The sequence below is a fragment of the Rutidosis leptorrhynchoides genome, chromosome 8 (genome assembly GCF_046630445.1).
Source record: "Rutidosis leptorrhynchoides isolate AG116_Rl617_1_P2 chromosome 8, CSIRO_AGI_Rlap_v1, whole genome shotgun sequence".
Taxonomy (NCBI): Eukaryota; Viridiplantae; Streptophyta; class Magnoliopsida; order Asterales; family Asteraceae; genus Rutidosis; species Rutidosis leptorrhynchoides.
In genome coordinates, this window is record NC_092340.1 from 94,897,601 (window position 1) to 94,918,047 (window position 20,447).

General features: G+C 34.7%; 2 protein-coding genes across 6 annotated transcripts; both read left to right on the forward strand.

Moving 5' to 3' along the window:
• Positions 1-6,803: 6,803 nt before the first annotated feature.
• Positions 6,804-9,290, forward strand: LOC139861744 (UDP-glucose 6-dehydrogenase 3). The gene is made up of 2 exons (XM_071850240.1): positions 6,804-6,845; positions 7,601-9,290. Exon 2 carries the CDS (start codon positions 7,613-7,615, stop codon positions 9,053-9,055), a length of 1,443 nt encoding a protein of 480 aa, XP_071706341.1. The 5' UTR covers positions 6,804-6,845; positions 7,601-7,612; the 3' UTR covers positions 9,056-9,290.
• Positions 9,291-14,676: 5,386 nt separating this feature from the next.
• On the forward strand, positions 14,677-17,253 carry LOC139862140 (membrane-anchored ubiquitin-fold protein 2-like). Of its 5 annotated transcripts, none has more exons than XM_071850703.1 (5): positions 14,677-14,924; positions 15,269-15,314; positions 15,456-15,638; positions 15,831-15,995; positions 17,169-17,253. In XM_071850703.1, exons 3-5 carry the CDS (start codon positions 15,506-15,508, stop codon positions 17,222-17,224), a joined length of 354 nt encoding a protein of 117 aa, XP_071706804.1. In that variant the 5' UTR covers positions 14,677-14,924; positions 15,269-15,314; positions 15,456-15,505; the 3' UTR covers positions 17,225-17,253. The 5 variants fall into 5 exon arrangements, with proteins under 5 accessions (XP_071706804.1, XP_071706803.1, XP_071706802.1 ...); XM_071850702.1 differs by having other exon boundaries at positions 14,677-14,919; positions 15,414-15,638; XM_071850701.1 differs by having other exon boundaries at positions 14,677-14,919.
• The last annotated feature ends 3,194 nt before the right edge of the window (positions 17,254-20,447 follow it).

Sequence of the window (20,447 nt, forward strand, 5' to 3'; positions counted from 1 at the left end):
AGAACCCAGCAGCATGAATAGGCGAGGGTTGTGCTGCTGGTTCTTCATCATCTAGAGCTGGCTGAGTAGGCTCTTCAAACAGTAGCTCTTCATCTTCATGATCAGAAGATGAAAAAGGAGCAGTTTCATCAAATGTAACATTAATGGATTCTTCAAAACAACCCCTTCTCTTGTTGAAAACCCTATATGCCTTTGACATATTAGAATATCCTAAGAATATACCTTCATCAGCCTTGGCATCAAATTTACCTAGCTGATCCCTATTATTGAGAATGTAACAGGGACTGCCAAATACATGAATAAATGAAATTGAGGGTCTTCTACCTTTGAGAACTTCATAAGCAGTTTTCTGATGTCTTTTCACTATAAGAGATCTATTCTGGGTAAAACAAGCAGTATTCACAGCTTCTGCCCAATATGAATTTTTCAACCCAGACTCAGCTAACATAGATCTTACTGCTTCAATGAGAGTTCTGTTTCTTCTTTCTGCAACACCATTTTGCTGAGGTGTTCTCACAGCAGAAAAGTTTTGTGAAATACCTTTGTCAGCACAAAATTCTTCTAAAGTTGCATTTCTGAATTCTGTACCATGATCACCTCTTAGCTGTTTCATCAGCTGCCCATTCAAAAGCTCCATTCGTTTGATAAAATTGATAATTTCATCAGCAGCTTCACTCTTTTGCTTCAAAAAGAATACCCAGGTGTATCTGGAATATTCATCAACAATAACCAGTGTATACTTCTTCCCACTACAGCTGACCACATTAACAGGACCAAAAAGATCCATATGAAGTAAATGAAATGGTTTCTCAACAGATGAGATTTGCTTTGATTTGAATGAGGCATGGTGATGTTTTCCTTTTTCACAACCAGGACACAGTTTATCCTTTACATAAGACATGGTGGGTAGCCCAGACACCAAACTTCTACTGGATAATTTGTGAATATCTTTGAAGTTGAGATGTGAGAGTCTCTTGTGCCATAACCATTTCAGGTTGTCTGCTGCCTTTAAATAGAAACAAGTATCAGTTGTTGTGACAGCTGTGTTCATGTCAATTTGATACATGTTTTCATGACGTTTTGCAGTCAGCAGTGGCTTCCCTGTCTTATCAAAAATAGTGCTAATTTTCTTTCTGAATTGGACTATCTTGTTCTTGCTTGTCAGTTGGCTTATGCTGAGTAAATTATGTTTAAGCCCAACTACATATGCAACATTTGAGAATGTGACATTCCCATTAGTCAAAGTACCAAAACCCTTTGTGTAACCCAACGAATTATCTCCATACGAAACAACTGGACCATCCTTTTCTTGATAGTCCATTAGCAGGGACTTACATCCGGTCATATGTCTCGAACATCCACTATCGAGATACCAGATTTGCTTGTTTTGAATGCCCTGCACAGTAGCTAAGAGATTAGTTCTTTTTGGGAACCCATCCAAGGATGGGTTCTGGAAGGGTCATCTTTGATGATCTCTTCCTGTCTGCTGGTTTGCTTGAAGAAGCATCAGCAGATGGGGTTAGGGTAAAAGGACACATGTTGGCTAAGTGAAACTTGCTGCCACATTTGTAGCACTTTCTCACATTTGGTATCGGTGATGGGTCATACACATTGTAAAGGGGATCGGGGCGATGTTTGGTTACTGCCTCAATAAGCTGGTCAAGCTTGACTGTCATAATCTCAGTGATAGACAGCTCTTCATTCGAGTCCACTTTTGCTTTTCCCTTAAGGGAAGCTTTCTTCTTGGAACCAGTACCATAGTCATGATGTATTGCTTTGCCTTTATCATTTGACGAGCCAGTGTGGGAAGTTACTGGCTTGTCAACTGAAGTTGATGAACTAGAAGATGTTTTTCCTGCTGCCTTGGACTTTCCAGTTTTACGTTTGACTGGCTTGTCTGCAGCTACTGGTTGACCAGTAAGTTTGTCATCAGCTGGCACAGCACAATTGAAACTCGAACACGAAGGGGAATCAGTAGATTTAACTTTTCTAAGATTATTTTCAGTGATTTCCCTTTTTATACGTCTTTCTTTTGGAGTCATGTAGTATATGCTTGAGGGGTCAGTAGTCTCATCAATTAAGGTACTGACTTTTCTTGCTCTAACCTCATCCTCCAAAATCTCTTTCATGGCAGGTGGTGGGGACACAATAGCAGGTCTAACAAATTTATTCGTCAAGACCTTTTTACCTTTAACTATCTTGGCAAAAGTATTTGGCAAGACAGCTTCAGGATCTGTTTCAAGAATTGGGTCCATGAAAGTAACCTCTGCAATAGCAGCAGCAGCAGCATAGTCACCAGCAAAGAAGGCTTCAACTTGGGCAGGCACCTGCTCGTTAACACACTTTGCTGTGCGTTGAGCAGATGTACACCATGAAGCGACAACCTTTTTAAGATTATCCAGCTGGTTCTTGACTTCTGCTACCTCAACGTGAAGAGACTTTAAAGCAAAATTTTGTTTTTCAAGTTTTGAAATATCATCTTTCAAGATTTTAATTTCATCATTTTTGCATTTAAGTTTCTCATTTAAAGATTTGTTGTCAGATATCAAAACTTCTTCACGTTTGCTGCCTCTACATAAGTCAACTCTTAGGTAGTCAAACATTTCGGCCTTTTCATCATCAGTATAAGTTCAAAAATTATCAACCTTATACATCAATTCAGTTTTCCATTGAGGAGAATCTCTTTTCTGATCAGCTTCCCTCATATCAGCCAAAAACTTGCTACCACTATCATCCTCATCAGACTCCTTGACCTCCTTGGCCATTAAACACAGCTTCTTTTCTTGAGCATAACCAGCACCATCATCATCAGTATCACTATCAGAGGAAGACGATGAGCTGGTTTCATCCCAATCATGATGCTCAGCAACTAGAACCTTTTCTGACTTTTTACCCTTCTTATCAGTCTTAGCACTTTCCTTCATCTGAGCTTTCATAGCTTTGTACTTGTTCTTGTATTTATCAGCTTTAGAGAAAGAGTTAGCATGTGAAGTTGCACGTTTCCTGGACATGCACTCAGCTGCAAAGTGTCCAACCTTCCCACAATTATAACACTCAGATTTAGGACCTTTGACTGATTTGCTGCTAAACCTAGCACTTGGTTTCTTACTCCCCTTGTATGACTTGCTGGTTCTATTATGATTGAACCTTTTGAACTGCCTAGCCAGCAAAGCCATACCTTCAGCAAACCCTTCTACATCACTTTCATCATCACTGCTTTCTTCAGACCCAGTACCACTACCCACATCACTCTCAGCTGTCTCTTCTTCTGCCAGCAGCTTTTGAACCAGTAAAGCCTTTTGAGTTTTCTTTTTAGCAGTAGTAAAAAGAGCAGTATCATCAGTTTTAGACGATTTTGAAGTGGTGGGGGTAGACCTAAAGTTTTCTTTCAAGTTAAGTTCAAATTTAGCTTCTGCCTTCTCATGGTTCCATAAGGAGCTATAGAGAGAAGACATGTTAAAGTTTTTTAAGGTCTGAGTGGTTCTTAATGGGTCAGTTACAGGTTTCCATTCAGCAGGCAGTGAGTCAATGAATTTGTTTACATGTTCAAATTATGTATACGTGACATTCAAGGTATTCAGGTCAGCAATTAGGGAGTTAAACCTAATGAAGGTTTGCTTAAGAGTTTCATTCTTGTAGGCAAAGAACATTTCATATTCTCTTTTCAAAGCTATCATTCTGTTCTGTCTTACCTCACCCATACCCTCATAGGTAACGTCTAAATAGTCCAACATAAGCTTAGCATTTTCTTTTCCCTTAATCAGTTTGAACAATGTGTTAGGTAAAGTTATAGCTAACAGGGTTCTGATCTTAGGGTCAAGTCCAACACGACGTTTATCCTCAGCATCCCATCTAGAAGGAGTGAGAATAACCTCTCTGCCAGGAACAGCAGGAGTGTCAGCAGTTGCTGGTACACTGTCAATAGTCTCAGTAGGAACAAATGGACCATTTGTGGCAATATCAGGCATGAGTGGGTCAATAGACTCAAGGTGAAGCATGAATCTTGCCTTCCAAGTTTCATACTCTTCTTCATCAAATTTGGGTGGTCTATTGGATGAGCCATTTTCAAGGTAAGCTGTATTGGAATATGCAGCCATGAGAGAATTCAGATCCAAGATATTAATTATCAAGACTGAAGCTCTGATACCAGTTGTTGGTCCCTTAATAACAACAGGAGTATTGTAGAGGGGGGGTGAATACAATTCTTTTTCAATTAACTAAACAGTTAAACTCGATTATGTATTCAAGCATGCAAATTAGATAGAGTCACAGGTAATTTTTAACGGTTATTCTTTATTGATTGAATCACAAAGAATCACAACTATCATTGGCGGAATGATAGTTGGTTGATACAGATTACCTAGATTATAGCTAAGAGGTAAACTAAAAGCTATTACACGTTTATGACTCTAAATAATAAAACCCACACCACTAGTTGATACAACAGTGAATACAACAATTATATAGTAGTCCTATTGTCCGTGTAATTAATCTATTGTCCACTAGTACATAGGATGCCTTGTACTTGTGGGGACAATTGTGTCAGAAGGCGTGCTCTCCTTCTTTCCTCTTAGGTAGCTATTTGCAGGAACACACCAATTCGGTTTGGCACTACCATTTGTTTTAAACAAATGGAATGTTGTGTTCCCTAGGTATGAATAAAGTATAACACATGTCTGCACATGCGTTCCACTTCTGCATTCCCACGTGGTCTTGTAAGGTCACTTGTCAGCCGCCGACTCCTGTCCTTTTCTGTTCAACTTTGTCTTCGACTTCTGTTGAATAGTGCGTTGATGTAGACCACTCTGGGAAACTACCATGCTTGTAATGGAGCATGGCTGTCTTGTGTTGTATGCTGCTATCCAGATCTACTGGTTCTTCATATGCTGAGTCACTTGATATTGTTAATTAGCTGAGTACTCATCCTGTGCTGATTCGAAGAATACACTCTACCTTGTGCTGGTAGATCAGCCAGCATACTACACACTCAACACAGCTATATTAGCTGACAGTACAGAAACAAACTTGTGCTGGCTGCACATAACATTTTAGTGTAAATAAACTACAGTTTTGTCATAATTAAATCCTTAATTATTTTGGGGACTCAACAAAAGCAACTAAAATGTAGGTTTTAATTATTTGACTCGTTGTATCCTTGCATCAGATCAGAGGTGTCTTCGAGCGTAGGCAAGATAAACAACTGTCTAGGACCCAAAATTTAGAAGGACTCAAAATTTTGAATATGTAAATATTTTAATTAAATCAAATAAAAAATTGTTAATTAAAGTTAACATACCTTATTTTTAATAGTTAAATACAATGTAAGTAAATAAATAGATAAAATTGGAGTATTATTTTATTATGGATAGTAAAATATATTTAACGTATATATGGGCTCATTTTTATTTTCGTATAGGGCCTTTAAATTGTTGAGACGGCCCTGCCTTACATACGACTGAATTATAAGCCTTAGAACTTCTATTTTACATGTATATATTTTCAACTCTAAATAAACACTACAATAGAACAGTAAAAACAAGACAACACTTTTAGAGACGATAAAATGTCGTCTCGAAAAGACCGTTAGACGACAAAAGTATACAATGTATTGCAAACTCCTAAAATACTAATCTCACTTTTCATTTGATCGAAAAGACTACGAAGTTTTTAGTTTTAACCTATTTTCGTCCTGTTAACACAAACGTAACACAACAGTTAAAACTAGAAAAAGTACGGACCGCGCGTTGCTGCGGTTGTATTTGGGTACCTGTTTGTAGTATCACACGATTTATGTACAAAATGTGTACGTATGTTTACTACTTATTACATACATAATGTTGTACACTTAAAGATTTTAAAAACACGATATTTTAAAAAATGATATTTCTGAAAGTAACATTCTTTTCGCTCATTTTCTCTTTTCTATTTCTATCAAATCATATATTGACATCATGATGTATTTTGGTGTTTTCTTTAACTCTCTCCACAGAAAACATATATACCTAATGGCATGCGCGTTGCGTTCTTTACAAACTCATAAACTTACCGCTTGCTTTAGATATCCACTTGATATAATTAGTTGAATACAAAATGTTTTCCTTTAAAAAAAAGAAGCTCCGTTTTGAATGTAGTTAGTTGCGTTTTGTTCGTAAAATTATTTCGAGTTAAACGGTGATGACGGAAAAAGCAACTCGCAGAGGGAAAAAAGATAAATCCCGTTAAAAAATTGGGTGAATTTTATTTGTTGATTATTATATTAAATTAAAAAGTTATATTTTAACCCCTTAAATTACTCTTTATACTCATGTGTAATCCCTAAATAATTACTACATATACCCCGTAAGTGTGTATGATTTGACCTTTTCTTTCCTTGGTCAAAACGGCTTACACATGTATGTGGTACGACCAAAATTTTCATTGCTATTAGTAAATTTTGAAATGAAATATGAATATGAATATGAATATGAATATGAATTCATACTCCGTAGATAACAAAATAAACAAACTCTTGATGGAGTTTTTTATTTTTTTACTTTTTGGGTCGAAAGAACGAATAATGAAACTTCATGGGTGCAAAATGCTAATAGCAGAAAGTACTTTTATAACTTGACCACTCCCTCTCACTCGTCTGCCAAATGCATGTAGTGTAGGTGGACGCGTTGAGCTGTCCACGTCAATCATTAAAAATAAAGAATTAATTAAATGTCATCTATTAAAACTTAAAGGGTAGATTCTGTACTTTTGAAATATTATATAAACATGCCCCCCGTTTTCTCTGTTTCGTATTACACATTACAGTAACAGATCTCTTTCATTTTCACACTTTCCGATCGTTGATCAATCAGGTAACGATTCGATTCATAATTATATGTCTTAGATTAATTCGATTGAACATTTTAATTTAATTTTAATTTCACGTCATTTCGATGGTCAAGCTTTATGATTAGATCAATTTACATTTTGTTAATTTAGTGTTGATTGAACATTTATTGGTTTTAGGTGTAGTGAGCTGAATTTTTAGGTTGTTAATTATGAATCGATAGTGTTACGTTTAGATCTGTGTTTATCGTATTGTTTAGTTGATGTGATCAATGATCCAAAACTAGATGAAATTTAGGAGTGTTTGTAGTTGCTTACATTGCTGAATGTTACCTAAAATCAAACTAATTTGTTTGATTGATGATTGATCATTGCATGTTCGATCTGCTTGTTATAAGGTCCTTTATGTTAGAAGTTAAGGTTTAATGCATTTAATTTTGTTCAATTAATCTTTTTATTGTGTATGTAAGAATTTACTTCTAAAATTATGTAGTAATAACTTTGAATGATGTGGCGCCCATGTAATGTGCCACGTCATCTCAATCATGTGGTACACTATCAGTTAACAAGTTATAGGAGGTCAGATGCATACAATAGCTAGAATTGAAAGTTTATCACACATATAAGACCATTTGAAAGTACATTACATTACAAATTAGTATGCAATAAGTTGGATACAAATCATAAAATTATGCGTACTTAGCTCTAGAATATATTTGATTGTGTGATGGATAAACCGTTTATATGTTGATTGTTTAAATTTTAAAATTGTGGTATGCAGGAACACAAGAAGATGGTGAAGATCTGCTGCATTGGAGCTGGGTATGTTGGGGGACCCACCATGGCTGTCATAGCACTCAAGTGTCCTGATATTGAAGTGGCTGTAGTTGATATTTCTGTACCGCGTATCACAGCTTGGAATAGCGACCAGTTGCCTATTTACGAACCAGGTCTCGATGATGTCGTGAAGAAGTGTCGTGGCAAGAACCTGTTTTTCAGCACCGATGTCGAAAAGCATGTGTGTGAAGCTGATATAGTGTTTGTTTCCGTTAACACACCAACAAAAACACGTGGTCTTGGTGCTGGTAAAGCTGCCGATCTTACGTACTGGGAAAGTGCTGCTCGTATGATTGCCGATGTTTCAAAATCAGACAAAATTGTTGTTGAAAAGTCAACCGTCCCTGTTAAAACAGCTGAAGCTATTGAAAAGATTTTGACTCATAACAGCAAGGGTATAAATTTTCAGATTCTTTCGAACCCCGAATTTCTTGCTGAGGGAACTGCGATTGAAGATCTTTTCAAACCTGATCGAGTTCTTATCGGTGGTAGGGAAACACCTGGCGGCCAGGCAGCAATTAAAGCGTTGAAAGACGTGTATGCTCACTGGGTCCCAGAAGAAAACATCATCACAACCAATTTATGGTCTGCTGAACTGTCAAAACTTGCTGCTAATGCCTTCTTGGCACAAAGAATTTCGTCTGTTAATGCCATGTCAGCTTTATGTGAGGCAACAGGTGCAAATGTTACCCAAGTTGCTTATGCAGTGGGAAAGGATACTAGGATTGGTCCGAAATTTTTGAACGCCAGTGTTGGATTTGGCGGTTCGTGTTTCCAGAAGGATATTTTGAACTTGGTTTACATTTGCGAGTGTAATGGGCTACCTGAAGTAGCTGAATATTGGAAACAAGTTATCAAGATCAACGATTACCAGAAGACCCGTTTTGTGAACCGTGTTGTTGCTTCTATGTTTAACACTGTGTCAAACAAGAAGATTGCTATTCTTGGATTTGCGTTCAAGAAGGATACGGGTGACACACGTGAAACCCCGGCTATCGATGTTTGTAAGGGTTTGTTAGGTGATAAGGCTATGTTGAGTATTTATGACCCGCAAGTAACAGAGGATCAGATCCAACGGGATCTTTCAATGAAGAAGTTTGACTGGGACCATCCTCTTCATCTTCAACCAATGAGCCCGACTACTGTTAAGCAAGTTGGTGTTGTTTGGGATGCGTATGCAGCCACCAAGGATGCACATGGTGTGTGTATTTTGACTGAGTGGGATGAGTTTAAAAATCTTGATTTTCAGAAGATATATGACAACATGCAGAAACCGGCTTTTGTGTTTGATGGTAGGAATGTTGTCGATAGCGAGAAACTGAGAAAGATTGGGTTTATTGTTTACTCGATCGGTAAGCCACTGGATGCTTGGCTTAAGGACATGCCTGCATTAGTCTAAAGGAATTGTTTGTTTTGATCATGTGGGTTGTGATGGAAATTTTCACTATTTTTGGTTGTTCAGTTCTTTTATTCTTATATTTTGTTCCTTGTAGTGAAAAACAATTATGTGGGTTACTATATATGTTTACTCAGCTTTATGTTTCTTCTACACTGTATCCTTTGATATTGATACATTATTCAATTTTACTGAACCTTGATATGACCTCTGTTGAATAAACAGTTGCTAAAATAGTTCGGGGAATATGTGATTTGAACATGTATGTATTCTTGTTGATTGATCATGGTGTTGTACTAGTTGGCTAGTTATGGTAGATTACAATTCATATTTGGTTTATATATACTTTCCAAGCAATGCAGTAATATTATGTATATGGCAATTTACTTTCTTCAAATGCATATTGCAATACTTAATTGTGTACATAATATTTTTTGAATGTATGTTTCCTTTTAGTCGGCCTCTTAAATAATCAATATGTTATGAGCTCAGAGTCACGTGAGAAGCAAGTGCAACATTTAAAATAGAAATCACGTGTGAAGCACATGACTGAAGGATTGTGAAGATAACATATTTAACGACTTGTTCCGCATTATTTTCTGCAATTACTTCTAATGAATAAATCTGTCCACTGCACTTGTTTGGGGGGGTTTACTCAACAATGTACCATCCACTCTGAAGAATTGATTGCATTTGAAGATCCAACCTTGACATCTTCAACGTCAAACTTTGGAAATTTCACCTTTGTCATTCTTGTCAATTGGTTTGATCCCCTTCTACTTGTTCCTTCTCCATTCTGTTTTTTTTTTTTTGCATTTCTACAGTTAAGTAATTATGTTGAACGAGCATGTTACTAAACTGGGCAGCGAGATCTGCTATAGTTTGTCTTACCTCCACCCTGGACGCATTCACGACCTCAGCTACATACTCTTTAGCCTGTTCATCCATGGTAATACTTCTGGTTGACATCACCATTGCTACAATTTACTAATTTGGCCAATTAGGATCTTGAAAGTTCTAATACCAAAGTAATATGGTATTTCTTGACTCGCAATTGAATTGAAGAAACACCTTTCAACATAATCTACTTCCTTGAATTAAGAATTGGAAATGAAATCGAGTCGAATTGACTTTTATTACAATAGTCAAAATTACAGAAATTGAGATAGATAAGTTGTTTACAACTAAAATTGATCAACTACTTTTGATCGCCACTAGCTCTAGTACATATACTGATTTGTTGTTGAGGTACTCGGATTTCGATTTGGGGCAAACCCATTCAAGGACACGAATGAATTCAAGAGGGAGGTATTGTTATGAGTCAGCTCATTGTCACGTGAGAAACATGTGCAGTGTTTAAAATAGAACTCACGTGTGAAGCACGTGACTGGAGGATTATGAAGATAACAAACGACTTGTTCTTCCCAAATTCTAACAGTTCAACTAAATCCGTTCCATTCTGTTATAGTTTTCCAATTCCTTTGTAGTTTGCACTAGAGCTAGTGGCGACCAAAAGTAGTTAATTAATTTCAGTTGCAAATAACTTATCTCTCTCAATTTTTGTAATTTTGACTAGGGATGAGATTGGGTAAAATGGGTAAAATGGAGAACCGAAACCGGTTAGTACCAATACCGAAATTGGGTAAAATGGAGAACTGAAACCGTAGCGAAATTTCAATACGGTACCGGTTTCGGTACCGGTACAGGACCGGTATTCTTCGATTTTTTACCCATTTTGTACCACAATTTTTTCACAACGATGTAGATAATACGCAATCAGCAATCAATATTTGGTCTAATGAAAGTGAGGATATTCATATACCAACAAAATTACTTGTAGTTGTTACACGCCGACCTTCATACATTATATACTTGTGTTTATAAGTCACTTACACATTTAGAAGTCAACCAACTCGGGATCAATGTTATGTTGTTTAGGATAACCAACTTGATATCAATGTGTTTATATGTCACTTCATACATTATATAAATATGTTTTATTCCAAATAAGAGCCCATCTTACATTTCTTGTAAACTTTAACGTTATGTGAAATTTACAAAATAATACTAAAAATGTATATAAATTAGTATACATGCGTTTTATAGGTTTATCTAATGAGATTCTAAGAGAAATTTATATATACAAAACAATATACAAATTTTAATGATTTATAAAATATTTTTAAATATTGGTCTACCCAAGTAGCTAATCGGATAGTCAAATAGTCAAGTGTGTCTATTAGTAGGGTTTTCAATTTTTCATTTGCACTCCCATGAACTAGAACTAAGTTACAAGTAATCAACCCCTAACTCTTTTCATCTGTCTGCACCAGATCACTTACATCATTCCTATGTACGAAGTATTCTGTTTGTTTGTTATATGTGTCTTGAAATTTTGCTTGCTGATTAAGCTTTATCTTATTCTAATATTCTCATTTATAGTATGGGTATAAGTTCGGTATCTAGTACCGAAATACCATATAAATACCGGAACCGGAACCGTAAAATTCCGAAACTGAAAACCTCGATTTCTTAAAACCGAAAACGATACCGTAAAATCCCGAAGCTGAAAACCCTGATTTCTTAAAACCGAAACCGATACTAATTACCGTTCGATACTCACTACAGGATCGATTTCGGTTTTTCGGCCCATTTGCTCATGCCTAATTTTGACTATTGTAATAAAAGTTACTTGGACAAGCAACTCTCACGGGCGGAGTTAAAGTTTCTTTTGAAGTTATTATTTATTATTTATTACTATTACTATTATTTATTGGATTCGTGAAAATTGAAGCATACAAATCTATTTTTAACAGATTCACCTATTGTTAATATACACTTTTAATTGATAATTTATTTATGCTTGAATTTATTTATTTGAGGATTTTTTGAAAAGATAACGTCAAATTAAGTTATCGTTATCAAGTTAGAATCTATCACATATGAATTTGGAAATATAAATTGTAAAGTTAAAGGACAAGGTGATTAACTGATTATCGTAGAAAACCCCAAATTTATCAATTCATAGACAATGCAACCACCAAACCCTAACCCTAACCCTAACCCAAACTATCCTCCAATTCATAACGAATCACACTATACCACCGCTCAAGTCGATTCTAATCTATCCAGCGTTGACGCCCATTACTCTTCTTCTTCATCATCATATCCGGTCAACCACGCCGGCGGTGTTTATAGTGATCACCGTGCCGCTGCCTTGACATACTCTCACACAATTAGTGCCCATCCACCGTCTACTTACGCTACCGACCCGGTGGTTTATGATTGGGCAGCAAAGAAACCTGTTCTGAATTATGATCATCTCAACACTATATATACAACTGTAAGTCATATGTTACTCAAATTTTTATATTTTATTATTGTGGATTTTTGTTATAACTAGTTAAGAAATGGCTCGCGCGTTGCTGCGGGTGCGTTTTAACTGCTATGTTTTTGTAGTCGATTAGTAGTGGGTCATAAGTTAATATTATTCGATAGCGTTACGCGTAGCGTTGAGTATATACATCAATAAAATGGCTACGGTCGCGCGTTGCAGCAAGTATAATCACACGTTATCTTTGAAAATCAATAACGATGAAAAAGAAAATTTCACTAGCATTGCATCTTGGGTGACAAGAAAAAAGGTTATTTAATATATAATACTCCATAACCAGAGTTATGAAGCCAATTCAAATGACATATATAGTTAAAGAGTTAGGTACATAGGGACAAGATGCATTCCTTGTACTAAAGAAACAAGAATAACAAGAAAAGTATAGCATTTAACCAAAGGTGGAACCTTTGAAGTGGACTATTGAGCATTGACATGTGTTTAAATTGAATTGTAGGGTATAAAGTAGTAAGGTCCTAAAAGCTTTATGTTAAAGCTTACAAGAGTGGAATCAAAATACCCAAACCATGTGCACCTTGCTTTTTTAAAGACATGAACTGTGCGCTCATGCGTCATCTTAATGTCAAACAGTGGGGGATCCATGAATTTTTTTCGTCGATGTCAAAACGTTAACATTTTGAAAAGATAAATAATCGGTGGCAAAACTTCGAACTAAAATAATTATCCTAAAAAAAATTCGATCGCTGGGGGCCGCTGACCCCGGTTGCCCCTTCGTAGGTACCCTTTAATCCCACTATTCACCGTGTTGTTACTCTGACTTCTTCTTTTTAGATCGTCATGATAATATCATTAGTGGTCATAAGTCTACAACCCCTTAATTCACCTTTGGGGTGATTAGAGGTGTGCACAGTTCGTATAGAACCGAGAAAACTCAGAAAATTCAACAGTAACCAACCTGAAATCGAAATACGCGAGAATATTTGGTCAGGCTCATGGTCCATAGTCTTATTGTTTCGGTCGGTTGAAGTGCAATCAAGGAATAACTGGAAATTTGAAGAGGCGACTATATGTGAACAACGAAAGGGATCGAATATCACAGATTCTAAACTTATAATTGACTTGTACATTAACAACCCACTTTATTATAGTACGTAGTATTTGTTTTATTTATGCCTACTACGAAGCTTGAACTATCAATCTTTTGTTAAAGATGTTTCTTATGTACTGCTAAAATATAATCTCTTTGATAGAATCAAAGAATTATAATTAATTAGTTTATACTTTATTCTTGCTAGCATCAACTTGAGAACAACAATGATAAAAGAGGCGTAGGAAAAGAGAAGTGTAGAAAAAAAGAGGGAATGCTAGATTTAGAAAACCATAAAGGTAGGTGGTAATTGCATAATCACGAGTGGGTAATGCAAAAGAAAGATGGTAAGGCGGCAACCAATCATTTTTGGTGTTGGTGGCATATCGTTTTATGGTGGCAACATAAAAATAAGGATGAGAACGATAAAAACACTAAACAAACATCTGATACCATGTAGAATAATGTGAACTCATTAGGTTATTATGTGTTATTCATCAACAATTTTTAAAATACAATGAAACCTAATTAACTTTAATACTTATATACCAAATCTAATAGCTAAAAAACAAACTAGCTCAAATTGAAAACGACCAAACAACTTATATCTCTCAAGAAATCTCAAAACGAGGCAAAGAAGTCACACGCACGATCAAACAAACGAAACAAATACACAAAATCCATGGATGAAGACACCATGTATTCACCGCCTGCGAGTGGATCGCAGGTGAGAGAGAAGGTAATCAAACATCTAAACCCAAAACATTGATACATATAGTCATCTAACCAATCAATGCACCGAAATTATTACTTAGGAGTTACGCACGCTCAAAACCCTCAATTGTGGCACCAAAACCCCAAACCTGTCAAAAGACGAAAACCCAACCACAAAAAAATGATCCGGCTAGATATACATGTAGTCGACCGAAGTAAACATAACTAGCCCAAAACCCTCAATAGCAAGACGAACGACATCCAACTAACACCACCATTAGGCTTTATATACTAGAAAATTACAGAATGTCATACGAATATACATGTACATACATATACACATATACTGATATACATACATATACAATAATGTAAAATGGATTTTTTTTTTTAAACCGTACAGAATTCGGAGTAATCGAAGAAAATAAAAGTTCGGCGCCTTTGATTTGGCCACACATTTTTCCAAGACTTTCGATAAACTCCCAAATACTAAATACCCCATCTCATCTCTTTTTCCCCTTTCTTTCTTCCTTTGCATCTTTTTTTTCTTTTTCTTTTTTCTTCTTTTTCTTCAGATTGACTTCAATTGTCTAATTTAGCATCCCAATTAAGAGTTTTATTTCTTTAATTCGTGGATTATCAAGATTCTTACAGTCTATATTTCATCAAATTTCAAGTGTTTGAGAGACAAGTCCAGATAATTTCCTGATAAAAGTAAGGTTTTTTTCTCTTCTTTTAATCATCTTACATGTTCAATAAAGTTATAGTCTTGATTTAATTTGATTTATAAAGATACCCACTTTATGATTTGAGTAAAAGTTTCGATCTTTGATGTTTGTTGACTTTAATTTGGACCAATTTGTGTGATCTTGTTGATAGGAATTTAGTGTTTTGTTATTTTATTTATTGAAATATTAATATATAATTACTAAAATAATTTATGGATACTAGGTTTTTTAAAGCTAGAAGGATCTTGATTTTGGTATTTAAGCGGTCAATAGATTTGATTAATTTATGCTTGAATTGATTGTTATTAGCTTGGTTGTGATTTTTTAATTGTTAGGTGATTAAAAATCAGCTAAGAGATCATTCAGTTTCAAAGATTTGAGGTACTTAGAGTTCACAACTTGTATCATATTTTGATGGTCTTGATTTTAATCAAGACCATCTTTTTATAATTCTAGGGTTCACAAACTAAGTTTGTAAAGATTGTTTTTTTTTTCCCTGGACAAATACCCATAAAGTTGTAGACTTTGGGTGTTTGGATACTGGGATTTTTGTGTCCTATAGAAGGTGGAAGATGTCCGGAGTTCAAGATTCGCTCGAGATTAAATTTCGCTTAATAGATGGATCGGATATCGGTCCGAAAAGCTTTCCAACAGCTTCAAGTGTTGCAAACTTGAAAGAAAGCATATTATCTCAATGGCCTAAAGGTCAGTTAATAATACTTTGAACATCTTTCTCTTATGTAAGACTAATTAAGGTATTTACTTTGTTATTTTGAGAATATAGTATTGTCGAAAGTGCTCTCTTGTAGTTTATATATATGCTAAGATTCTGTAATGATTATTATTAATAAGATATATATGTTACTGAATTTGGGTATGTTTTTTTCGGTGTAACAGATAAGGCTAATGCTCCAAGAACAGTAAAAGATATAAAGTTAATTAGTGCTGGAAAAATATTGGAGAACAATAAAACAGTAGGAGAATGCAGAAATGCACTATGTGATGTTCCTGGTGGAATTACAACTATGCACGTTGTCGTTAGTCAACCTCCTCAAGAAAAAGGTATCACTAAAACTGTGCTCATAACTTTTTGTTTGTGCATAGTCAGCGTTCTCGTTGATTTGCGATATTTTGGGTTAGTTTTTCTTTCTAAAAAATACGTATCAGTTTTTGCGTTACACTATTACAGTAAATTTTGAAAATTTCTATAGTAGGTATTATATCTTCAACTTATGGTCAAATACTAGGTAGAACTGCGTCCAAGGTTATTATTTATATCGCGAGTTTAGATTCATACACCAAAACCGTACATCAAGAAGTTGTACCAAGTGAATAAACAATGTGAAATGTTGTATGAATCTGCAACGTAGTATAAACGAGGGATAAAAACCCTCGCTTCGCTGCGGGGTGGTTTTGGTCGGTTAGCCGAACGTAAAAAATATAAAGGGTATTTTTTACTTCTAAAATACTTGGGGGAAAAAAGAAAGGGAAATAAGTTGTAAAGAAAGGATTGAAAAAAAAATTGTAAAAAAATCGGAAATTAGCAGTTTGCTCTTAGTCTTGGGGATAATTACCTTTTGGCAATATGAACAGCAGCAAAAGGGATCCCTTTTAGTATAAGAGTACAATACAATATCACCTCCCTAGGTTTATTACAGAATGCCTATTATAGCTCATATATGAAAGTTTGTACGGAGTAATATTTATGTGGCTTAAGTGTACAGAAATGTAATTATTTATACTCTAACATTCATAGTGGGTACCAAACTTTTCTAACATACATTGTACAACAACTTTTCGAACATACATTGTGTGTAGTGAAATTGTTGAGTAGTTAATGTATGTAATTTTTGGTACTTTTGTTTGTGTATCAATTGTATGATGTCGACATGTGTCATCATCAGAAGTTGACGCGTCACCAAAATACATACAATATAAATAAAATGAAAGTTCGTTACACACAATGTAACCCCGACTACTTTGTTGCATACTTTGAATGTCAGTATCAAATAATTACATTTTCGTGCACTTAAGCTTATTTATTTATAGTTAAAATTAAAATTAATGCTGTACAATAAATTTTACAATGTCATGCTATAAACTTCCAGGAAAGTAAATGCTTGACAGAGTTCGATATAATCATTTGCTTGTTACTCTTACGCCCTGTACGCGAATTTGATTGTAATCTTGTTATATCTAACTTTACGCAACCTTCTTATTTTGGTGATTTACCAGAAAAGAAAGCGACAGATGAGATGAAACAAAACAAATGCTCGTGTGTTATATTATGAGAAGCAACCCCGGGCCATGCCGTTTGCAGGTCAGTCATCTTTGATTCCTTCAATGTCAGTTGACACAAAAAGGAAAAACGTAGTCCCTCCATTCCAAAATAAATGTCTGCATTTTCATTTTTATTTGTCCTAAAATAATTGTCCACTTCAGATAATCAACTTTTTTCACCCTTTATTTATATTTTATTTCACAAAAGTACGTCTAAATCAAAGAGTAAAAGTGACATTTTTTTTTACGTTAGAATGAGGAATCTTAACTATATTTAAAATTGGTTACAAGACTTGTATTAATGGTACTTGTTTTTCTTTCCAATTTGTTGCAGATAAAAGTTATTGGTGTAGTTTTCAACATTGATGGACTTGAGGGTATCGCAAAAGACTCCAAATTTCTTATTTATACAAGTATATTTAAATGGGAAAAAAGAGTTACCGTTCAATATATGTTTGTTATAGTACGTAATACAACAGTAATATTTATATATATATCTTTTTAATACTGAATATATGTTTGTGACATGTTATAATTTCTTTTTTTTTTTTTGGAAGTCAAAAGTCTAAAGTGTAATTATAATTATAATTATAATTATTATATTATAAATATAAATATACTCAATAGAGTATAAAATTACTATTCACTCCATTATTTTAATTCAAAAGGGTGTTTTTGCAATTTTACTCCACCCTATTTATTTACTCCCTCATCCAGAAATGCCAGAAGCTTCTGGCGATGATTTTCTGGAGAGTATTAGCGACGCTTCTACACCATACATATTTTTAAGCACTTCTTAACTCTCACAATCACAATTCCACTATCACCACTAACCTCCTGCCACCAATAACCACCACCACCATCACCACCAGTGACCGTCATTCGATCTCCAACAAACACCATGGTCAACACTTCCACCACCTTAATTAACCTACGGCCACTACCACCGTGATAATCCGTCCGGCACCACCATCGACCTACCACAAACTCTGTCCATCATAGCCATCAAACAGCACCAACGACCACCGAGAATATAGATCTGAGTAAAAGCTTACAAAAATGAATAGCGATGGGTGGTGAACGACGGTTAAGTCGGAACAGAAGAAGGTAGAGGCGGTGTGAAAGAAACAATGATCTGAGCATCGGTGGGATGGTGGTAGTGTCGGAACGGTCGGCGGCGTTAGGACGGCCGGCGGCGGCTGAAAATCAAGGAAAATTAGGGTTATGATTTGAAGCAAAAAAAAAAAAAAAAAAAAAAAAAAAATTTGTGACTGCTTGATCTATCTAAAAATATTAGCAAAAGTGATTTTTTTCAAGCCTTTTTAGGGGCCCAATTTTGTTTTATGTAATTATTGAAGATAAATCTTAAGCTTTTCTTTGATGAAGTTTATGGTAGTAGTATGTGCGAAGAAGATGATCAAAAAAGTGGGGAAAAGATAGCAAAAAAGAATTGGTGAGGAGATGATCACGTATGGTGTTTTTTATATATTTCAATATACTCTTTTTACAGAAAACCCTCTAGAGATTGTTTTATATATCATATTACCCCCTACATGTTTGAATGTTTGTTACTTTACAATGTAAAGTTTACATCTCATATTACAAATACAAAGTTCATACGCAATAGATACTAAAACATACTAAAATAACTAGTATGTGCTTACTAGATATTTATCTAAATATTAGTTAATTATTATTAATAGATAAAAAATAGATGTACTTGCATTAAGAAGGATACATGGTTGTGATTTATTAACAAAATCTTATATACTCCTTAGTATAATCAAAGTTTTGAGGATAATGAATAATCAAGCGTTTAATCTTCGTGTTATGTTGAAGTTAAAAAATTTGTTATTGGTCACAACTTTTAAGGGGCCTATTTGACGGTTTCGCACAGGGCATCACAATCTTCAGGATCATTAACGTTAAAATAAAATATTTTTATGTAACTATATAGTTACGCATTAACAAAACCTTATGTATACGTCGGAGTAGTGGCCGCCGCAACGCGCGGCTGGCCACCTGCTTGTTCATTGTAATTGAATTTGAGTCTTCACTATTCACTATAGATTTTAAAGTCCAGACCACTAAGCTACCCATTAGGGTTGACATGTATAATTTTAAGACAAATGTTTTAGCAAATAGGTTAAATCTTATGCTTCAAAAGTTGAGATCAAATTATAAAACATGCATATTTTTAAGTGGCTTATTTTTATTTTCTCTTCATAGTTGGTTTAAATAGTTTAAATTTGACGATTTAAAGTTAAGATCAAACATGTTGTTGACGTTCATAATTAAATTCAATTAGATGCTTTGAATTATTTAATTCTGAAGCATTCACATTTATCGCTTAATTTTTATGTTTTTATCAGACGTACTGTAAATAACATATGTCGTCTCGTCTATGTTATTTTTACTAGTTTTCATCTTTTTGAACTTTATTCGTATATCTTTAAATAAATAAATTGACAACAATAAGATTAGGAACTAAACTAATTATAATGTCATTTTCGGCACTAGACTAATTTAAGTGACATTTTCATTCTTTTTAATTGTAAAAAAAACGTATATTTTCTTTTAAGTAATACATGACGATTACAAATTTTATTGTTTTATATATGTTCTTCAAATTAAATTACATAATAGCTAAAAATCTATCTTAAGATCTTATCAAGAAAGTCGTTCAATAATAATCATGGTTGCAATTACTATTTCCAACTAGCACATATGCACAATAGTTGACCCCAATTCATACCTCACCATCACAAGTTGCTCCTAGTTGCATTTTATTCTATTTACCAAACCACAGATTTATTTATTTATCTGCCGCAAAATCATGCAAAACATTGAAAAAAGATAATACCCAAAAATCCAAGTGGCAAAATCCGCCATATCGTCCTCCACATGTCAAAAATGTAACATTTTACTTGGGCTGGTGTTTAGCTAGTTGGAAAGTGAGCATGCTGTCATATGGTCAGTGGCGGAGCTTGACCATTTTTATTGAGGGGGCGAGTTTGAACGCTAGAAAACCTTCTGATTAAATTCGATAAATTTTAGCTCAAAATAATTTAAAATTTGAATAAGTATCTTAAAAACAATAAACTTTACAAAAATATAAAAGCATCTCATTATTTAGATCAAAGAAAAATTATTAAAACCATCATTCATAGTAAGTAACTAGATAAAAAAAATTGTGTAGATTATGTTTTATGGGAAAATATTTTTAACTATATG